This window comes from Scardinius erythrophthalmus (assembly GCF_964197995.2).
Source record: "Scardinius erythrophthalmus genome assembly, chromosome: 9".
Taxonomy (NCBI): domain Eukaryota; kingdom Metazoa; phylum Chordata; class Actinopteri; order Cypriniformes; family Leuciscidae; genus Scardinius; species Scardinius erythrophthalmus.
The window spans coordinates 21825916-21849356 of record NC_138229.1 but is presented as its reverse complement, the minus strand read 5'-3'; the positions used below and the strand labels follow the sequence as shown (position 1 = coordinate 21849356).

General features: G+C 37.4%; 1 protein-coding gene across 1 annotated transcript; it reads right to left on the bottom strand.

Annotated features, from left to right (window-relative positions):
* Window positions 1–1242: 1242 nt before the first annotated feature.
* nceh1a (neutral cholesterol ester hydrolase 1a) lies at window positions 1243–9260 on the bottom strand. Its single transcript, XM_081373644.1, has 5 exons — window positions 9008–9260; window positions 8251–8476; window positions 8054–8123; window positions 7801–7972; window positions 1243–2491 (listed from the first exon to the last, which is right to left on the bottom strand). Exons 1-5 carry the CDS (start codon window positions 9146–9148, stop codon window positions 1874–1876), a joined length of 1227 nt encoding a protein of 408 aa, XP_081229770.1. The 5' UTR covers window positions 9149–9260; the 3' UTR covers window positions 1243–1873.
* Between the last annotated feature and the right edge of the window lie 14181 nt (window positions 9261–23441).

The following is a 23441-nucleotide window of genomic DNA, read 5'->3' as shown; positions in this document are numbered from 1 at the left end:
TTGAATTATTTTATTTTTTTGTTCAGTAGATGGTTCCTTATTTTTATTTTTTTTACAGAAAATAGTGCTATGTCACTTTTTATTCGTCACGTTCAAGCTTTGAAAGAAAGATGTTCAAATTCCACGTTTGTCAGCGGTTTTATAAGGATAATGAAGCACAAATATGTCATGACAGAAATGTTCCTCCGATTTTGAGAGTTGCTGATTCATTTTATCCTCACTATTGTTCATTGTTAGTTCAGACAGAGCTGGCTGTGTCATCAGTAGAATATCTACAAAGATTTCTGAAACAAGTGAATGTAAGAGTGTTCACCTGAGAATGTATTCTAGGCAGTGATCATTTTAAAAGCAATATGAGAATCAAAATGAGAGAGAACCATCTTATAAACCCTTTCCCCACTCGAAGGCATCATATTTGTTTTGATGCAAACTGTAAACGAGTATTTCAAAATGTTCTGTTGTTTAAATGTATGCCTGAGCACCTTTTAGCACCCGTTGATGCCTCTTTACTCTGATCCTGATTAGTTGTGTTTGTCTTGCAGTTGTGTTGTGATTCCTGTTTTAGGGACCAAAACTAGAAGTATGTGTTGAGAAAGGTCAGTGAACACATCTTTACTGTTACACTGCACCGTTTCATGTCTTATATAATGAAGCAGGGTAGGCAGTGCTTCATCTGTATCCTTAAATATGCTTGAAAACACTATCAGTAGGGCTTTGACCAAATATTGAAAATCTTCTTAGTTGAGTCTTGGATCTTAGTGGGATATTGTGTTGTATTTTCAAACCTTATAGTTTGGTAGTGTCGTTCTATTCCTCCCTTTGCTTTTCAATGGTCATTACTTGAACTCTCAGATTTTAGTTTCTTGATTTTTTTTTTTTTAATTACTGGAGAACCTCTTATTATTGCTGGTTTATTCACTGCCACAATGAAATAATGAAAATTGCAGAAAGCAACAAAAATAAATTATAGTTTTTTATTTCTTGTTTTTCAAAACGGTGTGTTGTGTCATGTGTTATGTAAGTTTTGTCTAACTCAGCACAAATGATTTTCTATTTTGTTTAAGCCTAGCTTTGATGTACGTCATGTCAGCCGCTAGAGGGCAACATTGTTACTGTATATTAATAGCTTTCCAGTTTAATATTTAAATCATGAAATTATCCTTATACCCGACATTTTTATGTTTTTCCTTATAAATGTAGAAGTTAGAAGGACCTTGATTAGCACAATTATCCAAAAGGCATAGAACTACGACATATATTTATTTCCAACAAACTGCTTATAAAAGGAACATAAAACAGCAAACATAAATGCAGTTTTTCTCATCGTTATTCAATAATGTGAGAATGTTTGAAACGCCACAATGTTGTGCTTTCTTGAATTACTAATGTAACTAGGCAGAATATTTTTACATTTTATTGCAGCTTCAATACATGTTCCTAATTTATTCACTCAGTGTTTCACAGTAGACATATGACTCAGTTAATTGCAGGTCTTTGGAGTGAAAGTCTAGCACAAATGTAAAGAAATGTATGGTGATATATGACTTCTGTTTGGTGAATGCAGTAGTAAAGACGAAATGTAAGTATAATTTGAATATTTTAACGTTCTGTACACCTACTTGTAGGCCCTATATTAATGATGTTAGTATATATATTTTCAAGAGAAATTCCATTGTCATTTGGTTCTTAGTACATTAGTTTAGAAAAATGCTTAAATGTGTTAGTCATTACTTGAAAGACATTATACAGTTTCAGTTTCTTGATTTACAATATAAACCATGTCATGCTGCAAAAGAATGCATCACAATGTGAAATGTTGAAATCCCTAATAGTATACGCATTTTAGACGTATTCTTACATTTAAGTCGAATACCTACAAATGTTCGTCAAGCCAAGCAATATAATTGCGCACTGCCCTTATTCCCACGGAGAAGTGTAAGGGCCAGTAAGCAAAGCTCACACAGCCATGGAAACCATCTTCGTAATGGTCATTAGTGACAGAGACCCCTGCCAGCTCCAGCCTGCGGGCATACATCATCCCATCATCCCTCAAAACATCGTGCTCGCCGGTCAGAATGTAAGCACGTGGCGCCATACGCAAAACCTCGTCGCTCGCCAGTAACGGAGCAGCTCTGGAATCCAATAATGCCGGTACATCCTTTAAGATTCTAGGAGAGCCAGTCAGCGGGAAAACAGGCTTATAATCTTTTATCACTCGTTTGGGGAGGAGATTGGTCCAGTTCAGCTTTGAACGATTCAAGGACAGCAGGCTTTGGTCTTGGGCTGTGTGTTTGTTCATCATAATGGAGTGCATGAGGTCAGGGTCGGCGTCTAAGTACTCCAGCCAGAAACGAGCCATTAGCCTGCGATACAGGATGGGAACATTGTGGTTTTGTTGATAGGAAGCTGTGTTGAAGTCTAGCGCCTGGAGCACTGGGTAAATCAAGGCCTGCAGTTTGAATTTCACAGAAGTACTGTTGTCTATTCCAATCTAGTGAGAGAAAACAAAAATGCAGGTTGATTACCGCAACCACATCACACTCTAACTAAAGATTAATTGAACCAACAGTTTGTTAAAGTGTAAGTTGCAGGTTAACCACCACAGCCAATTAATGTGTAAATTAAAGTGCTCTATATGTATATATTTAATTATTTCTGTCTTAAAATGCGTTAAAATAACATTTATTAGGGTTTCTTCAAACGTAGCGTGTTTTTCAGTTACTGGGTGATGACGTCACAAGAGGAACTCGCAACCCATACTCTGCTAGATTCCTACTGTATTATGGCTATTTGGAGAACGACTGAGGATGTGGGAAACCATCAAATTCTTTATGGACCACAGCCCTACAATTTTTAACTGGTCAGGCGTGAGAGAGGGGAGCCATGGCACTCAAAGAGTTATTAATGCTTGGTGTGAGGAGAATGAGTGGAGGGTTAGCCAGGTGTCCCGGTGAGTAACGTTAGCTACGTTAGAAAAAGTCTAGCCTGGTGCAAACTTAACCCGGATAATATAACAGAACAAGCAAGTCTTTTCAAAATATTGCCGTCATGTAGAATAGCAAGGAGGGACAACGACTGAAGACATTATTTACTTACAGTAACGTTAAGTCAGTCCAAATCAGAGCTGCACGTTAGAGATGTATGGAAGGCCAAAAGGGCCAAAACGTGTGAAACTGTCGTGTAAACACGTAATTACGTGTTAACACGTAAATTGCGTGTTAACACGTAAATTATTAGACATTAGCACCACCTATTGGTTTGGTGCTCTTGCTCAAACACACAGAACCTAATTAGATTAAGGTTGTAAAAAGACGTTTTTAATGTGAAAATACATGTTGAACAATGTCTTTTCAGAATATAGGATACAACTACATATAATAATTATTTTAAATGGGCCTATTTAGACAGTTAAGTTAACTATAACTAATCAAGCCCTGAAAGGCATGACCATTTTCACAATCACAATAGAAATTGTGTAAGGATAATTACACATTTCTCCAAACAGTATTTTCATGTACACTTATACCATATTTCTAAAGCATCTTTTTGAAACCTCTATGCATTTGTTAGAGAGCCCCTTCTGATAACACCATTAAGCCTTATGAATCTGAGATAGTGCATTGTTTTGCTGTGTTTTTCGAAGTTAATATATATATATATATATATATATATATATATATATATATATATATAACAAAGTTATTTATATTACAACACACACACTACACTTTGCACATTATATTACATTACACACACAAACACATATATTTTACAAAGTTATTTATATTACAACACGCACACTACACTTTACAAATTATACTACATTACACCCCCCCCCCCCTTATTTATATTATTTATATTATACACACATGCGTATGTCATAATAATAATAATCTAAGACAAGAGTGGCTTGAATTATTAATAATTGAAATGAGACAGAATTCCTGCCATAAAATGACATTTTACAATGGATATTCAAATGTGAAATCTGTGAATATAAGACCAACAATTATTAAAATAAATTGTAGCCTAATATTACTACACAGAACAAGAGATTATGCTATATTCTCGCCAATGTTTGGATAGATTTGGAGATTACACTCGTGATCTATCTATTCAGTTTCCTGTAAGTTATACCCTTCCGTCAGTGTCGTTGGCTTATGATGGCTGATGAGGTATGCTCAGCGTTGTGCTTGCGTCACTCTATCATGAATAATTCAAATGAAATAAAGGTGTTGTGTCACGTTGACACTGCCTGTCGTAACTGTTTGTAATCATTCTCATGACTATTAATGTGATGATGCACACCTTCGTTGTATTGTATTTATTCATGAGATTGTGAACGAGCTCTTACCTAATGGATACGTTGAGCCTACGTCACCTGGCATCTTCAGTTTGGTGCACGCCCGTGATGCGCATCGTATAGTAAATACAGAGACGTGAAAACAAACAGCACAAAACATAGCTACTTTCGGTTTTAATAAACACTGTTAAACATATTACGGTGGGTTGTATACGTTGAAAATAGTTATTTTTTTACTTTATTTAAGTTTGTCATGAGTTGCTTCGCGATTAGCGCGACAGTCTGCCATTATATGCAATCAAAATACCGTTGCATTTGGAATCAATACGATTTGATGTTGTTTCAGAGTTATGAATTATTTATCTTCGACTTCGAATTATCCCCCCATGTCTATTAACAGAGAGTTGGCTAAGTGAATGTCCGTAGCCTAACCCATTTCTCTCTTTTTTTTTCCCCAGAGATGACATTTGGTAGCATATAATTAAATAATCGATATCAATTATGTAAAAAAATAATTTAAGTCCTTAAAATAAAAATATGAGCACAACTGGCACAACTAATCAAATGACAAAATGACAAAAATTAGAAATGGGATGCAGTTATTATAAACGTCATTATAAACTGAATAACACAATAAATAAGTAAAGATAGATAGATGACAGACAGACCCTTACGAATATAGGCTAACAGTTTTACTATAGAAAAATAATAATAAATTGGTCTTCTGTCGACAGTGCGGTGAGGGTGAGAGTGCGCGCGCCGGGCGGGCTCTCTCTCTCTCTCTCTCTCTCTCTCTCTCTCTCTCTCTCTCTCTCTCTCTCTCTCTCTCTCGTGTGGAGAATGTTGTCAAGGCTGGATCTGGATTTTCCCTTTGCCTGCAGAGATTAGGCCTATTGTCTGTGATGTGGACAAAGTCCTCCGGCTGGACCTGACATGAAGACTTGATACAGAAGCAGAAACAATCTCTCTCACTGACCTTGATTATGCAGTTGCGCAAATTTACAGGATTTGTTTGTTATTTGTGCTTGTGCAAGATAGCCATACCAGCCAGTAAAGTTCCATGGTTTCCAATGTGCCAGCACGCAAATCACGTGTGTGGTGTGTGTAATGTAGTATAATTTGTAAAGTGTAGTGTGCGTGTTGTAATATAAATAACTTTGTAATATATATGTGTTTGTGTGTGTAATGTAATACAATGCGTAAAGTGTAGTGTGTGTGTTGTAATATAAATAACTTTGTTATATATATATATATATATATATATATATATATATATATATATATATATATATATATATATTAACTTCGAAAAACACAGCAAAACAATGCACTATCTCAGATTCATAAGGCTTAATGGTGTTATCAGAAGGGGCTCTCTAACAAATGCATAGAGGTTTCAAAAAGATGCTTTAGAAATATGGTATAAGTGTACATGAAAATACTGTTTGGAGAAATGTGTAATTATCCTTACACAATTTCTATTGTGATTGTGAAAATGGTCATGCCTTTCAGGGCTTGATTAGTTATAGTTAACTTAACTGTCTAAATAGGCCCATTTAAAATAATTATTATATGTAGTTGTATCCTATATTCTGAAAAGACATTGTTCAACATGTATGTTCACATTAAAAACGTCTTTTTACAACCTTAATCTAATTAGGTTCTGTACGTGTGTTTGAGCAAGAGCACCAAACCAGTAGGTGGTGCTAATGTCTAATAATTTACGCGTAAACACGCAATTTACGTGTTAACACGTCATTTACGTGTTAACACGTAATAACGTGTTAACACGTAAATTGCGTGTTTACGCGTAATTTGCGTGTTAACACGTAATTACGTGTTTACACGACAGTTTCACACGTTTTGGCCCTTTTGGCCTTCCATATGTAATACCCTTCCTCAGTCCACGCGTTATCAATTTCTCACGATTTAATTAGCGATGTTTATTGTCAGAAAAGAAAAAGAGAGATCGATGTCCCCATCACTGTGTGTGTGTGGGCTATCAGCAGTGGAGAGTGTGTGCTGCCGTGAGGTGAACGCGTTTAGTTTAGTGGAGCAGCTCGACCCGCGACCGGCTGATCTGACGTGCCTGAACCCGTTTGTTTTGCGAATAGCTTATTCTCATTTCAGGCAGGATCACGGGCCCCTTGAAGTCAGCACACACGAGTATGTTAACAGTTGAGTTATTTTATCCATAATTTTTTTATCAAATAAAACATACAACCAACTTGTCTGTAGTTATGTAAGGCATCTATAGCTATGACTATGCCGGTAACTCTACTAGTGAGTTCCTCTTGTGACGTCACGCTCCATCTAGTGGAAGGGAGCGGGAGCGGTTAAAACCACTGTTAAAAGTGCCAACTTTTCATATTATATCAGCATTTTGGTATAAAAAACAATGGTGGGCAGTTCTTATCTTTATGTTTAATAAACACATTGCATTATCTTCGTGAAAAATTTAACCTGCAACTTACACTTTAAATTTAAAGGAAGCTGCTGCATTCACGCCGTATCGTAATTGCGAGATGACACAACATGACGTTCTACTCGGAGCTGTTTACGAACTCGGAATTATGCTTTTCTATCAACACCAAAATCAATCTGCAGCGGTCACGTGGAACAAATCAGACCTCTCTGAAAATTCCGAGTTTACAAGTTGCAATTAAGAGTTCTACGCGGACGTGAACGTTTTTTACAAGTCCGAATCTTCTGACAACGCACCAATAGTTCACCTAAAAATAATATTATCTAAAATATTTCTTCTGAAGTCACCCATATTAGCCCATTTCCACCACATAGCCTAAGAACAAAGTCGAAATTATGAGATACAAAGTCATAATCAAGTCGAAATGATGATACAGCGTCAATTATTAGAAACGGTCATTGTCATCATCGCGTTAAAATGATGATACAGCGTCGATTATGATATAGTAGAAATTATGAGATAATGTCATAATTATGACATTAAAAAGTTATAATTATGACAAATTGGAATTTCTTGCCATAATTTTGAGTTTTTATGTCATGCTTATGACAACATATCTCTGTATGTTCACGATCTTCATGAATCCGTTCTTTTGAGTCGGATCTTTTCAATAAATCTCTTGACTTACTCAGTCAAGAGATTTATTTCACTAATCCGATTCTCAATGATCCGGTAACAGTAGTTAAAACATTATTATTATTATTTTTAATGAATTTTATAAAAAAAAAAAAAAAAAAACATCATGAAATAAAGCTTACAAGCATTATGGACAACAGTTATGATACTTGTGGTGTTTTTGTCAATTTCCGAAGCTTAAAGCTCCAGTCCCCGTTCATTCGATCAGAACAATTATTTACATTTCCTCTGTTTTTCCTTACAAAAGAAAGTCATACAGGTTTGGAACAACATGAGGGTGAGCAAACAATGACAGAATGTTCATGTCTGTATAAACTATCCCTTTAACAGACAATATGACCTGAAATGAGGGAAGGGAATAAAAGTGGAAGTGTACCCGCTGAGCCACTGCAGCGGCCAGGTTCCCTCCAGCACTGTCTCCACACACTGCCACTCGCTCTGGATCGACCGAGTACTTCACCAGCACTTCAGGCTTCAGGAAGTGCTTAGCGGCCTGCACACACTCCTCATACTGCACTGGGAAGTGCACGTCAGGAGCCATGCGATAACTGCACAAAATGAACACTCAGTGTGGCTGATCAAAACCGTAGATGATTTATCTCTTCCTATGAATGCGAGTATATACTCACTCCACCGTCACAACCACTGCGTCCAGATCAGCTGCCATCTGTCTGCAGAGACTGTCATATGACCCCAACTCTGATGGCAGATAAGCAGTCACATGAAACACAACTCACACATAATCCCTTGAATGTCAAAATAGGACAGATGGATTCCTGCTACCTGATTTATCATGAAACATCAATAAGGTAACATTCAGACATACTTGGAGCACCCAAGGCCCATCCACCTCCGTGGATGAACATAACTGCTCTCCTCAGCTTTTCTTCCAGTCCAGGAGGGTGGTATACACGCACATGTACCCCATCAAACAGGATATCTTCAGCCTGGATCTCCTGGTGTGTGATCGGCACCAAACTCTCAAAACTGACTATGGCGGAGTTCATAACGTGGACACTATGGCTCAAACCCAGTGAGTGAGCAACATCTCCCTACAAAAACAACAAGGTCAGAAAACAGTAAACTGAACTAACCGTTCCCCTCATTATGGTTTTGAAATGCGATTCGCATGATATTTTTGGTGCATTGAAAAGGAGAGAAAGGTTCATGAAAACAGAGAATAGAGAACATTTCATTCTGCCCTTGGGTATTATCTACAGTTGTGCCAAGTTGGTTAAAGGTCATCAAACAGGCAAATCAAGGTCATGTCTCTCAAAAACAATGCTCCTCTATTAATAACAAATACTGGACGTTGTCTAAGTTTTGTGCTAATTATTTTATATCATGCAGTATATATCGATAACACTGAGATGTTATATACTAAAAGCAAAAATCATTAAATGAGGAATATATTCTGCTTAAATGTAATAGCAAAGCAGGTATACATTTTTATTATTGTTATTTTGATTCTGTTAAAAAGTCTTATTTTAGTTGAGAATGGAATATAGACATCTTTCCAGCCAATCAGAATGTTCCTTTCTTTAATTCACCTGGTGGACTGTTTAAAGTGTGATACTACTCACCATACTCACAACTCCTCGAAATGTGGCATCCAGCACCATCAGTTTCCATTGTTCTGGGATTTCCCTAGGCAATGGGATGTAGATGTAATAGGCAACAGCAACGGTTAATAACAAGGTAAAACCGCAAAGCAACTTCATCATGAAGTGATGTCTCTCTGCCCTTCTCTCTGGAGCTATCAGGGGGTTAGACAATATAACATTGTGCAATTCTACAAATATTTTTTTTGATGTTACTGTTACTTCCTGTGGATTATCCTACAGCATTCTGGGAAATGTAGTTTTGCCTTCTGTGCTTACAAAGTCAAGTCAAGTCACATTTGTTTATAAAGCGCTTTTTACAATACAGATTGTTTCAAAGCAGCTTTACAGAGATAACAGGAAAATAATGCTAAAAAGTTTGTTTCCAGTAGAAAATAGCGTCACAGTCCAGCTTAAGTAAGTTCAGTGATGTTTCATTTTTGTTGTAAAAAAGTTATGTTATCATTTATATAGCCGTTCTACCGTGATTAGTCATCATCCAGCTCAGTTCAGTTCTCATATAATGGTGTCAATGGAGGCAGATCAATATTATTGTTGAATATTAAATTATAATTAAAATTTAATGTCCCCAACTAAGCAAGCCAAAAGCCAATGGCAACAAAGGTGAAAAAAGGCGAAATAGACGACTACTTAGTGGTGGGTAGTGACAAAGTTCCCGTTTCACAGATGGGGTTTAGATTAAGCCAGGATTAGGCTTTAGTTCAATTAGGGCATTTAACTGGCTTTTATAAATGTGCCTTAGAAAAAAAAAAAAAAAAAAAAAAAAAGGTGTGTATCTTGAGAGAAAACAATAGCAGTGAAATATTTTAAGATATGTCAGGGCAAATTGCTTTCAGTTAAAACAGCTCAACATCATCTAATGCATATTAGTCTGGGACTATATTAAGCCTTGTCTGTGAAACCAGGGGGTATGTGTATGTAATACCTTGTTTAATGCATATTCATTTTCACTAAGGAGGTTATTTAAATAATTTTTTGATGAAGTCTTAGGGGAAAGAATTTAGGCAAAAATCTACAGCATTTTCTTTTCATGCTTTTAATACAAGCTTTGTTTTTGAGATCAGCAGTCCGGTTAAGATTATATATATATATTTTATAAATGTTTAAGCTGATAATGTTCAGTGGCATTAGGTAAGTTTTACTCTTTGACTTTAGCAGTCATGTCAAATGCCCACCACTAGGGGACATTATTGTTATGAGAAAAATATTCATACTGTATGACCACTTACATGTGATGTGATGATGATAAAGATAATTAGTTTGGTTAGACATATTTATATATTTTAATAAAAAATAAAATATTAATTGGTGTGAGTGTATATATAAATATAGCACTTTAATCTATAATCAAGCCAATTCATTTGGATTGTTTTACATAATTGTGAGAATATTTTACAAAGCATTAACCAACGTGAAAGCATCATTGTTTATTATTTACCACGTTTTACCATGGTAAATAAATATCTATTGACAGCACAACGTCGATGCTTAGTTAATAGTAAAGTAGTAGTGTCCTGGAAAAGTGCTCTCACAAATGTATCTTATGTTGCATTTCATTACAGCTGACGAAATGGATTATGTCACAAAAATTACATATTTAGCATATACCAAGTGAGTAAGGTCTGTGTTGAGTAGAAAACCAGACAGGTTCTAATGGTAGGTTTGACGTTTACCATAATCTCTCCTCACCACAGTCCATGCATGCAGTGCATGTGCGCTGAGCTCTTCTGTCGAAACCATCCCTAGCCATTCAGGATTTTTGTTACTTCTGTGCAGTGATTACTGTAATTGGAAAAAGACTGCGGCTAGCTCAGCGAGGACTGCCAATTCAGGGGGGAAAAGCAGCGAGGGTTTCTGTCATACATTTGGCTTTGTGGGCTTCATAACTGTTGTTTCTGCATTATCTATCATCCCTCCACTCTTATTATAAGACAATTGAGGCTAGCAACTGTTTGTTTTTGCTGAATGACTTTGGAACTTCTACTGATTCTGAAGAGATGTCAAGGATGGAGTGACTTTGAACCGAAGAAGCCATTAGTTGCCAAATTCGGTAAAACTAAACCAGAAGAAGTTCTTATTAATTTACAGACAAACAGCACTGCTAATGCTCATTTATGAAACCAGTTTTCTTTGGGATAGCTAGCATATGGCTAGCACTGAGAGTACTGTTAGCCTGTGGCAGTATCTGTAGTAAATCACAGAGAAATGAAACATTGCTAAATGAAACCATCTGTTGTGTGAAAATAATTATAAGAGACCAAAAGTTTTATGACTACAGAAAGGTTTTTAAAGCACTAAAAAGCGGAATGATGCTAAACATGTTCTCACTGGGTTTCAGTGGTCTTCACACCATGCTATCAAAACAAACATGCTATCTTTCTTTTTCAGAGACATTTCATTTCAGAGTGATCATTAACAAAATGATAAAAGAAAATTAGTTTGGTTTAACACTCAAAAGATCAGCTGGCTGCACTTATGTTGCCATTTACGCATGAAAATGGGAATTTTCAATCGTCAACTCTGACAAAAGAAGACTGTTCTTACCTCTAACCTCTCAAACACAAAATGTCATGTGAAAATTCAGCGGTTACAGCTGGGCTTATTTCTTGTTGTTTGAGGTCGTTTCACTGCTCTTCTTCGCTTTTGAGATGACATTTAAGTTATTTGCCCCACAAATGATCATGGGAGTGACTTCTCTGAAGGTGTGGATACATAGCTATGACTAACATGATGTTTACCTTGCAAGAAAAACTGGGTTATACAGCTTAATGTGGTCATGCTGGTTTTTTGAACATGGAAACTGGTTATGGGTTCCAGCCAGTTTAGGGGTCTACCACCTTTAACCAGGTTGAGCTTGTTTAGACATTCATTATACCAGCTAATGATCATAAATAACAAGCTAGAAACCACACTGTGCAGTTGTTATCTTAAGAACTATACCTGACCCAACCCTAAAAAACTTGTTTTGGTGTAACCATAATTATTCAGTCATGTTCAAATCTATTTTAAACCTGGGAAAAAAAGAGAAAAGTGTAGAGTTTTGTTTAAAACAGAAAAAGAGTAAAATGAGTAAGAAATATTTCAGATTTATAATGCCATTGTTAAAGGGATAGTTCACCCAAAAAGAGAAATTCTGTCATCATTTTCTCACCCTCATGTTGTTCCAAACCTGTATGAATTTCTTTCTTCTGCTGAACACAAAAGAAGATATTTTGAAGAATATGGTTACCCCATATTCCATATACCAAATCTCCACAGGTTTGCAGTATTATAGAGCTATTGGATGGACCCGAGACTCCTCTTACCAGAGGTAAATGCTGGATGTCTGGAGGCTTCATATCTCCAGTTCATACCATTCCTGTCCTGTCCTGTCCTGTCCTCGGACAGGGTTGCAGGGTTCTTGCTGGTGAAAGGTATACAGCAAGGGGACAGGGACCTTTTCAGGCTGTTCTTTGGCTCCAAAATTTGCTCAGTGTTCACAGGCTGACTGAGCTAAATCAGATTTTGTGAGGTTAGTGTCAAGATCGCATAGACTGAAATGAGACATGGCATCTTGATACACAGACATATTACAATGAAACTTGTTTTTAAATGACTGATATAAGAGTAGAATTAATGAATAATTTCCCACAAATTAAATCACATCTAAAGGTTTGAAAATCCTCTCTAATATCTTAAAATCATGGCAACATGATTTTCATGAATATATGTTTTAAATTTTTTTATACTTGAAATATGTAATTAAATTATGAAAATGCATACATATTTTTTTAACAAAAAATAATCACATAATTGCATCACAATAAAATGAAAAGGGTTGTTACACCCTTTCAGGGAGCAACACCTACACCCTGTATAACATCAATAGAAGAAACAACTGTATAAAGACTCACACTTGCTTTATAAGCTTTGATAATGGATACTGGCAAATCCATGGGAGACAAATCCAGGGAAACACCCATGAGAAGAGATGTGAGACAGCTAGAGAGAGAGAAAAAAAAGCTCTGAATAATTCCCTTCACATGGTGTTACTTGGATCAGTAACACTCGGCCCTCTGAACAGCTTGTTGAAAAAAAAAAAAAAACAGGAGGCTTATTTCTCCATATGGGGCATCTTTTATACACCCTAAACGAGAGACTCGTTTTACTCACAATGACATCATCTCTCAGCATGTTCCTCTGGGCTGGAGTTGCACTGCTGGCCCCAATCAGCACAGAAACATCAGCCAACCTTCATTTACTGCTGCTCCATCTGAGAGAAGAGAGAGGACAGATGAAGTCAGAGAAAGTCCTTAAAAGTCAAAAGACTCCTTTGTCCAGGCCCTTACTGTGCTAATCCAAAGCAGAGCGACTTTAATTAGTTTTTGAGATTGAAGTTCTTTGATACCCCTATCAGCTGCTTTGACAGAGTCACCAAGCTCTCGAGTCCCAAGAGGAATGAAATATGCGATCTGAGCTCCACACAGAGGACTATTTCTTAAGGCCCTACCACTGTTTAAAGGAATAGTTGACCCCCAAAACTGAAATTCTGTCATCATTTACTTTGCATACATGACTTTCTTTCCTCTGGGAAATTCCCAAAGGAGATGTTGAGCTGCTTTTCTAACTCCAAAAAGGTCACTATAAAAGTGTCATAAAATGTTGTCCATACATTTTCCAAGTCATATAATAACTGAAATTTGAGTCTTTATTAACAGAAAATCTTGTTTACAGGGTTCAATTGTTCACCATTCACTGTCATTGAATGAAAACAAGCAGCTTGGACATTCGGCTATAATTATCTTCTTTTGTGTTCCACATAAGAAATAAAGTCTTACCAAACATGACAATGATGAAAGTTTTCTTTCTTTTTATTTGGTTAAAACTTCATTGTGTAATTTATTTTAGGAGCATGAAAGCATTTAACAGCAGCACTATGTTGATATCCATACAGGCAGTTGTTTTGTCACACATGCAGACAGCTAGTTTCCATAGCACCAGGATTCTAGTAATTGCCTGCGGAAATGAAGGGATCATGGACTATTTGACTGGAAATGGATTAGAGCTGTAAATTAATTCTGAAAATGAATAGCAAATCTTAAAATACCACATTATGTCATGGTTATGGATATTTAGCTCATTAAGAATGTACAAAATGTACCTGGAACCTTCATGTAGCAGCTTTAATTAAAGTTCTAAAAATGTAAACATATAAAGGAAGGAACAGAGCTCAGAGGATCATCTCAGAGAAATCCGAACATAACACTGTCTTGAAATGTAGAAAACATGTAGAAATAACCCTCAGGCGTCACAACCAAGCCACGCTAACCTGCACCTGTCTTCTGATTCAAGTCATGACGAACTTGTACAAACAGGCACTTCATATTTGAATCCAGATGTAGACTTGATGTATCCCATTCCCAACTCTTAACAAAAAGCCTTAAATATGGATAAAAATATTGCAAAGTGTTCACATTTTTCTTAAATATGTTTTACAGATATTATGTTATGTACACACCTACACACGTCTGTAATGTTGAAATAAAAGGACAGTTCATGCTAAGAGAAAAAAGTCCAAGTAAATAATAATTATGACAATTATGAGATAAAAAGTCATGATTATGACATTTGTCAAAATGTATATTTTATTTTATAATTTCACCTTTTTATGTCATAATTTTGAGTTTTTAACTTAAAATGACTTACTATATCAATTTCTACTTTTTGTCATTATTTTTTATGGCATACTATTTTTTGACTCAGTATGTCAATATTTTGATATTTCTCATAATTATGATTTAGTATCTTTCGACTAATTCGACTTTATTTTAAAGAATGTTTTGTTAGAAGAACTGTTTTTGTCTATTATAATGAGTGTCAATGGGGTCCAAAACAACATTACACACCGCTGACTTTCACTTTATGGACACAAAAACAGACATTTAAAAAAATGTTGTTTTTCACAAAAGTCATAATGGTTTGGGATGAAAGAAGAGTTTGATTTAGGGCTTTGTTTTTGTTTTCTACCATAAGTTTCACAATTCCATCTGAAAGTTCTGCAACTTTTTCTTCTTTCTTGTTATGTAATGCCAAGGAAACATCGCATTGTACACATTACAGAAGCTCTCCTGTGCACATCTGCTTTCATTTTACCAGAGAGGGTGTTCCACCATCCCTACATCCGCAGTAGGCTGAGAACACACACACACACACACACACACACACACACACACACACACACACACACACACACACACACACACACACACAAATTGCTTTTGTTTTTCGTCTCCGGCAAATAAAGAGGTGTGCAGCTGACATTCCTGTCTCCGAAATCAACACGACAAGAGTTACAACTTGCAGCTGTCGTCAAAATGTCTTACATACGCACACGCATATACTAGTTGAATGTTTACATTAATTACAGTGTCCATTTTTATTTCTTTGAAGTTAATGGGACTTGTATTAGACTTTTTATGTAAGTTAGTAAGCTAGGTTGTTAAAACATCTCATTTCTGACATAAAAGTCTGGTTTGTCAAAGTCAGGGAGGGTTGAGTGACAGGACATAAGGAGGGTACACAATGCCCTCCCTTGCACTTGGGCCTGTGCCAGGCGGTGCCACAGTTGGAAGAGTTGCGCACAAAGGATTGTTTCATGGAAGTGAAGGTACGCTTATATAGTCATCCAGATCAGATTCCTGCAAATTCCACACTGACTCTCCCCTCGGCAAGCTGCCCTTATTCCGCTCCAGATCTACATGTAATCAAAGGCCTGATGGAAGAAGATACAGTGTACTACAGAGAAGATCTTTTACTTCAAAGCTGTTTTTGATGTCTTCTTGTTGAACATGACATATTGATGAAACGCTCCATTCAAAAATGAACTATATGGGGTTAGACATTTCACGAACGGCACATAGTAACTGATTTGCATTAGAATGATGTGCCTGTTATCGCTATTAGAAACATGTTGACAGTCGTGTTGTGTATAAATGAACGGCTGTCGCAGGTTCTGACAGGATTGGAGCAGTTCTTTCTCTGCTATTGTTGTTATCTCCAATGCAGGATCAGAGCGATAGAGTCGAGAGACAAGAGTGATATTAGAGGGAGAGGACAGTGATAGTGAAAGCTGATGGTTATGATAGTGTGGGCTGATAAAAATCAGACGGAGATTGTTAGAGAAATGGACCACCAGCCGGGAGCGGTTATGGCTTGTTCCCCACTGTTGATGCTTCAAAAGTCAGGTACTGTGATCCCTTAAGACACCTCATTTCCAGTTTGCCCCTAGGATCATAATAGCAGCACTAGCCCTCACTTTGAACCTCCTGTGAGACATACATGACAATAATTCCATTGTACCAGAGCCTCACTCTTCTGGAGGGGAGAGGAGTGATGCAAGGAGAGGGAAGATTGTAGTTATATGCTGTGTTTTCTAGGCAGAATGGTGACGCTGGTGGTGGCTGAGGACAGAACAGGCAGCCTGCACAGTATTTATGGGTGCTGGAGCAAGAAGCAGCCTGGCTCAGAGCCTCACACACATCACTGCAGACATTCATCAACAGCCGAGAGAACGTCGCACCCTTCCTTCAGCTGACAACCGTTAGCACTGCTAGATTTCACCATCTCGCTTTCCCTTTTATTGCTTCTGCTTTTTTCTTAGCCCATGGTCATTCTCTCTTGTTTGCTTTAAATCTCACTTTCTTTAGGGTTTCCTGCATGTTTTTAATGGAATGAAAAAAGACACTTAATACTATCGATTTGACTGCACTGACAGTACTGGATGAGAACAAAACTTGAACTGATTGAGCTAGATGAGGACACCACTGTCTTCCACATAGCTGCTTTATAGCTGATTTAACTTTGTTTCGTAAGTTTGCAACATTGACACTGGTATTAAATTCAATTGAATCAACACTGAACTGACATTTGCTGAATAACGACACTTTTGTCGAATAAAACCGAATAGAACTCATTTCATAACTGATGAACACATTGAACTGAATCCGATCAACACTGAACTGACACGAACTGAACACGATTGTCTTGTGTTTTGCTGCTTTAGGCAGAATTTGATTTTGTCGCACATGTTGAAGTTTACAACAATCTGTTTTGTATAAAACGATATATAAATAAAGGTCACTTGACTTGATTGACTTTATACACAGTCCAAAAGGTGCCTCAAATGAAATAGCTTCACTGGAAGTTTATCAGTCATTGCACACAAGCTGACAAAACTAAATGTGCAAAAAATAAAAGATTAGATAAAAGATTAAGATTTTAATTAAGAAAAAAAATCGTATCTTTTCCTACATACAGTATATGTAATACGTTATTATTAGTATTAGTAGCTACAAAAGTCTAAGGCCTACTGAAGTACCTTGAAACAAGCAGCCCCCCCCCCCCTTTTTTTTTGAATAGCCAATAGCGTTTTGTTTATATCACTCGGCCAGACATATAGTGCAGTATGTGCCATTCACCATATAGAAAATAGTAATTGTGTGAACAAGTGATCGATTTCAGCAGCAGCTTCAGCGTCTATTTATAATGTAGGGGGCGGGACACTTCAGATTCTAGAGAGCATTTGATTGGTCAGAAAATCTGATGAGAAGCTAAAGTGCAGAGTGATGTCATCAAAATCGTTGATCCATATTGGCGGAAGTGAGAGACTGTAAGCTTTGAACATATATGTTGTATCTTCTAAATGTGAACTTTGTCATTGTTTTGGAGCACACTACCTTATAGACAACCTTAAGGCTAACATACTTTAAGCCAAAAAACTTACATTTTAATTTCATGGGGACTTAAAGGCCCATTCACATCAAGAACAATAGTGTCCACACCAATAGCAAGCTAAAGTCTTCTATGTTTTCTGACATTCTTGCCGTCACTGTTTACTCTGAGAAAACTTTCTTTGTATTGTTATTTCCACGCTTTATTGACTGTCTCATGGGATTTATTTAGTTTGCAGCTTATTTAATGGCTCACAGAAATACAGGGAGATGTGATTCATCAGTTGTAAATGATCCCTTTGAGGTTTGTTGGCTGAAGTATTGTCTGAGTTGCCAGCCCTGCTCTATAGAGCAGCAGCCCAAAACCATGAGATTTATGAGTTTGCACTCTAGTCTATAGTTCGGTCGCAGTGCACTTTATTTCAAAGAAGTATTTTAAAGAGTTTTGAATGTCTGTCTGTGGTCATTAGTTTCTAAACAGAATAGCAGCCTGAGGCCAGTTTAGGTAAACCAAAAGGAGTCATGCTGGGATGTCACATAACCCACTTCCTGAAACAAGGCTCCTTTTCAGTTCATTTGTAAAAAGAGAAAATACTTCATAAGCTTACGCAGAAAAGCCATCAGTCAAACCAGGCAAAGGTGTGAAACTGACAGTGTAGACATCTAGTGTTGATATGTGCTTTAGTTGTTGATGCTATTTTTGAACATATTATTATAGGACCCTTATATTTTGAGATATGATTGTTATTTTCAGTTCACGATTCTGTATATAGTTCTCAAAATGCCAGAGCAATTACGTATTACAAAAATGTCATTTTGAAAAGGTCAAATAATGAAAACTGTAGCCACAGAAAGAATGTCTGTGCTCAGCTAAGCTAAGTCTTTCACACAAAAACTGGATCTGCATCAGCATGACAGAACGAACACATCACCCTGTGCCATTTCGCATCCAGCATTGCATTGGTGCCATTAGTCTCGACGGTAGCGTGTTCTATTTCAGCTGCATGTTAACACTTTGGATCATCAGCTTTTTATACTTGGGATTTGCAGACAGTTCTGAAGCATGTTGTGCAAATATATGCTACTGTCCACCTCATGACTGCAACCCTCCAATGAGCCCAGACTTTCCAGTGAACTTAATAACACTGATACTGTCATGACAGAGGTTGGGGAAAAATGTATGAATTAATGTCAACGTTTTATTAATGATATTCAAAGCCAGACTGTGGTAATGCAAGAGGGAGCTACTGAAATTCAAACACTGGTACTTCACTCAACAGCAGTTTTCATATGGAAAAAATTGTGTGCGTCTTAGTTTTTGGTTTGTCTACCAGGGCTCAATGTGGCTGTGGCTTTCAGGGCCACCAAGGCATTGGATCAAGAGTCTTTGATTAGGACTGTAGTTTCTGGACTCAGCATCTGGAAATACAGGCCGCTGTCATCCTGCAGACAACTAAAGCAGACACTTAATAATTTATTCTGTATCCAGCAGGCCTAAGTCACCGTTATTCTTGGCTCAGACAGAATGAGGTGTACTCTAAACCTTCTATGAATTGCCTCAGTGCTGTATTTACAAATTCAAAATAATATTTTTTAATTTCAATGAACTCAAAATTAAGGCAACAAGGTAGGCTACTTATACTTTAATTTAAACCAACATCCATCCATCCATCCACCTTGTATCACGTCCCTTCATTAAGATAAGGTGTCTGCATTACCTAGCAGAGACTCTACAAGATTTTCACTGGGTCTAAATCCATGCATTTATAATGTTCACTGCTGTGTGAGCATGGGGTGAATGCCACATGTAAAGCTGTCATTCTGAGTGTGAAGTTTGCTCAGGCTCTGGAGAGTTTGGCAACACTTACAGTAAACACTAATTATAACATGCTTTCTGACAACTATAAACCTAGTCTAAACAAGCAGCATTTTCTCTTGGCACCCCACTGCCCTGCCATTCCACTGCACCAGCTCACCAATATCTTCTTTGGTTGTTTTCATTCATTATTTACACTTGATAGACTGGAACAATCATAACAACAAAATCTAAAATCCTCCCTCACTTGACTTCTAGTGACCAGAGAAGTTCTGTTTTACACCATTGACTAGGAGCGTATAAGAGTATAACCACAAATCTGTGCTCATTAACAGGCCATGAGAAGAAAGCTCATGTTCATTAGAGTCCTTCTGTGTGGATCGCAGCACATTTTACTCATATAGCTTTGAGGCAGAGCAGCGGGGTCATCTTTCATGGCTGGGGTCCAGCTCTCTGATGTGGAGGCCTTCATGCCTCAGTGCTGACCCCTGACATGGAAGCACAATGAGTACTGTGTTTCGGTTGCCAGTAGGCAACAGCAGCCCAGTGGCCTGACTTTGACCATCTCCCATAGTGAACAATGAAGAACGGGCAGCGCACCAGATTCTTGACATTTAGTCCTCTTCCTGAGTGAAAGAGCTCTTTACTTCCTTTCCGTCTCAGCAGCTGACTCCTCTGTCTTTCTCCACTCTCTTTCCCACCGGCCCCTCTGGGATTTAATTGAATCCTGATGGTGGTTTTGCTCCTCTCTGTGGCCCGGCCAATTCTGATATATTCTCCTCCCTTTGTTGATGTTCCGTTCCAGCTGTAGGCTGACTGTAGACGCAGAGCACAGACAGCTGTGACTAAAGTCAGCTGTGGGGCCAGAGTAATTCAGTGAGCAGATCTAGGACAGAAGGACAGACCCAGGAAAACAAATATAGTCAATGGGAAAGTGGGCATACGTTTGTATAGAGGACAAATAAATACATGCAGTTTTTCAGCCGGTGTGAGTACCACACCACATAAATGCTGTGTCTTGTGTTTTGTAAGGACTTTTATGTTGAAGTGTATTCTCAGTTCCTATTGTTTCTGTGTTCATTTCCTGCGTTTGGTTCTTGTTTTACCTTGTACCTTGTTTGTCGCCATAGTTGCCCTCATTAGTTCCCATGACATCAAATCACCAACACCTGTCCCTCATCAGCCCCTTGTTAACCTGTTTATTTTAACCTCTGTGCTTCAGTTGTTGTTTGTCGGTTGTTGTTCCTGAATGCATGTTCCAAGTTGTTTCAATTTGTAGATTGTACTCTTGTCACTGGGATGGATTATCTGTGTTTGTGTTTTTTCAAAGAAACTTGTGCTCACATTTGGATTCTCGCTCTGTCTCGTCCCTGCTTACACGTACAGCGTCCATTCATGCTATTTCATAATTAAAATCAGTGCCGCAAATAACTCCTAACTTCACCTGACGAAATTCAATGCAATCTAAAAAAAAAGTGCTTTTCTGGACAAAAATTGCTTGTGTTATTCTCATTTAGATAAAAGCACCTGCTAAACAAACACATGCAATGCAAAATGTCTTATATGTGTCATTCGAATGGGGTTCTCATGTCTCCTGCTGCAAATGTTGATTTTGGGTGAGGGGCTGACCTTGTGGCTTGACTTTCTGCTTTCATACTGAGAAGAAACCTTTTCCAATGAGCTCAGATTTTCTTTAAACATTCTGTTATTTCATTTGCTTGCCATATGGATTCAAGGGAAATCTATGACTTGTTTTTTTAGTCTGATATATTTTACAAACATTCTAGATGTATCTGATTTATTTCAGAGGAACGCCAAGTATGATTTGTATGAATGTTATTTTATTATTGAAAGTCTGTCTTGACGAATATTTTCTGAATATATAATGTAATATATCAAATCTTGATGAAACGTTGACTTGTACATATTGGCACAGTAGTGTAAGCAATCAAATCTAGGAGTGTGCATTGGACTCAGTTCTTAAATGGCTAAACATTGTGTCTGTGGTTTGACATATAGCAGGAAACCTAATGTATTTTTGGTTGGGGTTCAAGAAGTTAGAATACCTTTTAGGAATTTGTTTGCTAGTTATATGTAGAAAGAGCCAAGAAAATATACATAAAAATCAGTATATTGCATTTAGAAATGGCTTTCCTCAGGAACAGACTGTGCAACGTAATCTATTTGGGAGTCAGACAGTGCTGTGAAATATAGCACACAGCAACAATAATATGCACTTTACTGGCTAAAGATTGTGCTAATCCTGTTATACACCAAAAATGGTCTTATCCCACAATGAAGAGGGGATGAATACACAATTCATATGTTTTTTATCCTTTCGCTGGAGTCATAAAACATTGCAGTTTTTAGATGTATTTTCCCAAATTACACTTCAAAATGCATTTTCTCCTATTGATTCTTTTCTTTATCTTCTAAGTTGCATCTCTATATGACAGCACTTGTCTCAAAGACTTTAGAAAGCTTGGGACTTTAAAAGCTAATCTCTTTGCGGTGACCTGTTTTTGAGATGTATCGTTGTTCATCCGAGTGTTTCCGAAATAGACACACTGGATTCCTGCCCCAATCATCCCTTAAGACAAATGAGTCCCCGTCTAGCTGTCTCTGAGGGTCATGACATTGCCACATTTACTTAGTCTATGACGTGTAGTGAAGCTGTATGGAGAAGCTCTTGCTTGGAGGTAGCTTTTAGGTTAGTGTGGGCCTGGGGTGAGAAATTCGGCTGGTAGTGACTATATTTGACAGTTGAAGACTGAGAAGGGTAGAGGCGCTGAGAGATGAGGGGTCTCTACCTTCATCAAGACCATGGACCATAGAATTTCAGGCATGACTGGAACCAAAACCCCCCATGCTCTCCTCTATTCACAAATGTCTTCTCCGGTAACTGATGCCTGAAGGCTAAGCAGACTCAGCTGAACTTAACAGGCCCATTAGCTTTAAATAGACCTGCTCACCTTGTCAGGTGCCTGTATACTGAATGCTCTTTGTCATCTGTCTGGAGAGACGAGAAAAGACAGCCAGGGGACACAGAGATAACCATAAGTGTGTAGTTGCATAAGTGTGTCTTCCTCATTAGTAAAGTGGTTTAATCTTCTGTGTTTCATTAAAACTTCACAGCTAAGCAGCTAAGCTGAGCTTAGATCCTCTTCAATAGATTGAATTCATACTTTATGGGAAAACAGTCAAAGAATTTACGGCAAGCGGTCAAAGAGTTTGTGATGAATTACAGGCAAACCCTATAATATCTTTTACATGCAGAATAATTGGTGAGTCATGGCAGTGACAGATTTAGCAATTATTTCTTACCTCTGCACAGAAACAACTGTCAATATATAACTCTATATTTATCTGTATCTTTTCAATCTAGAGCTGGAATCCGTCAGTAGGATATGAAATGCTATAGATCCCAAATAGACAACAATGTGAATATAAAACACTTCTGAGAGGTTCCTTCCCTTCATGCAACTTATTTGTGCCACATACAGAATGAGTTACTGGGAATGGGCATTAGTCTTTTAAGATATGTGAAGTGAATCCTCATAAATACTTTCTCCTACATGTGTTCATCACACCAACATCTCCTCTGACACACAGGTCCAGGGACGTGCAGAGAGTTCCTCAGGGGCAATTGTAAAAAAGGGGCATATATATATATAAGAACCGGCCAAAAGTTTGGACACTATTTTAATGTTTTTGAAAGAAGCCCTTTATGCTCATCAAGGCTGCATTTATTTTATCTAAAATACAGAAAAACTGAAATATTGTGAAATATTACTACAATTTGAAATAATGCTTTCTATTATAAAATACTTTTAACCTTTGATACTTTTTTTCAGGATTCGGAGTTAAAAAA

Coding starts and splice junctions, on each gene's coding strand:
- nceh1a (XM_081373644.1), bottom strand. CDS start 9,148: ATGATGAAGTTGCTTTGCGGTTTTACCTTGTTATTAACCGTTGCTGTT. Junction 8,124..8,250: donor ATGGGCCTTGGGTGCTCCAA/GTATGTCTGAAT, acceptor ATCTGCCATCAG/AGTTGGGGTCATATGACAGT. Junction 2,492..7,800: donor CCGCTGCAGTGGCTCAGCGG/GTACACTTCCAC, acceptor TTCTCTCACTAG/ATTGGAATAGACAACAGTAC.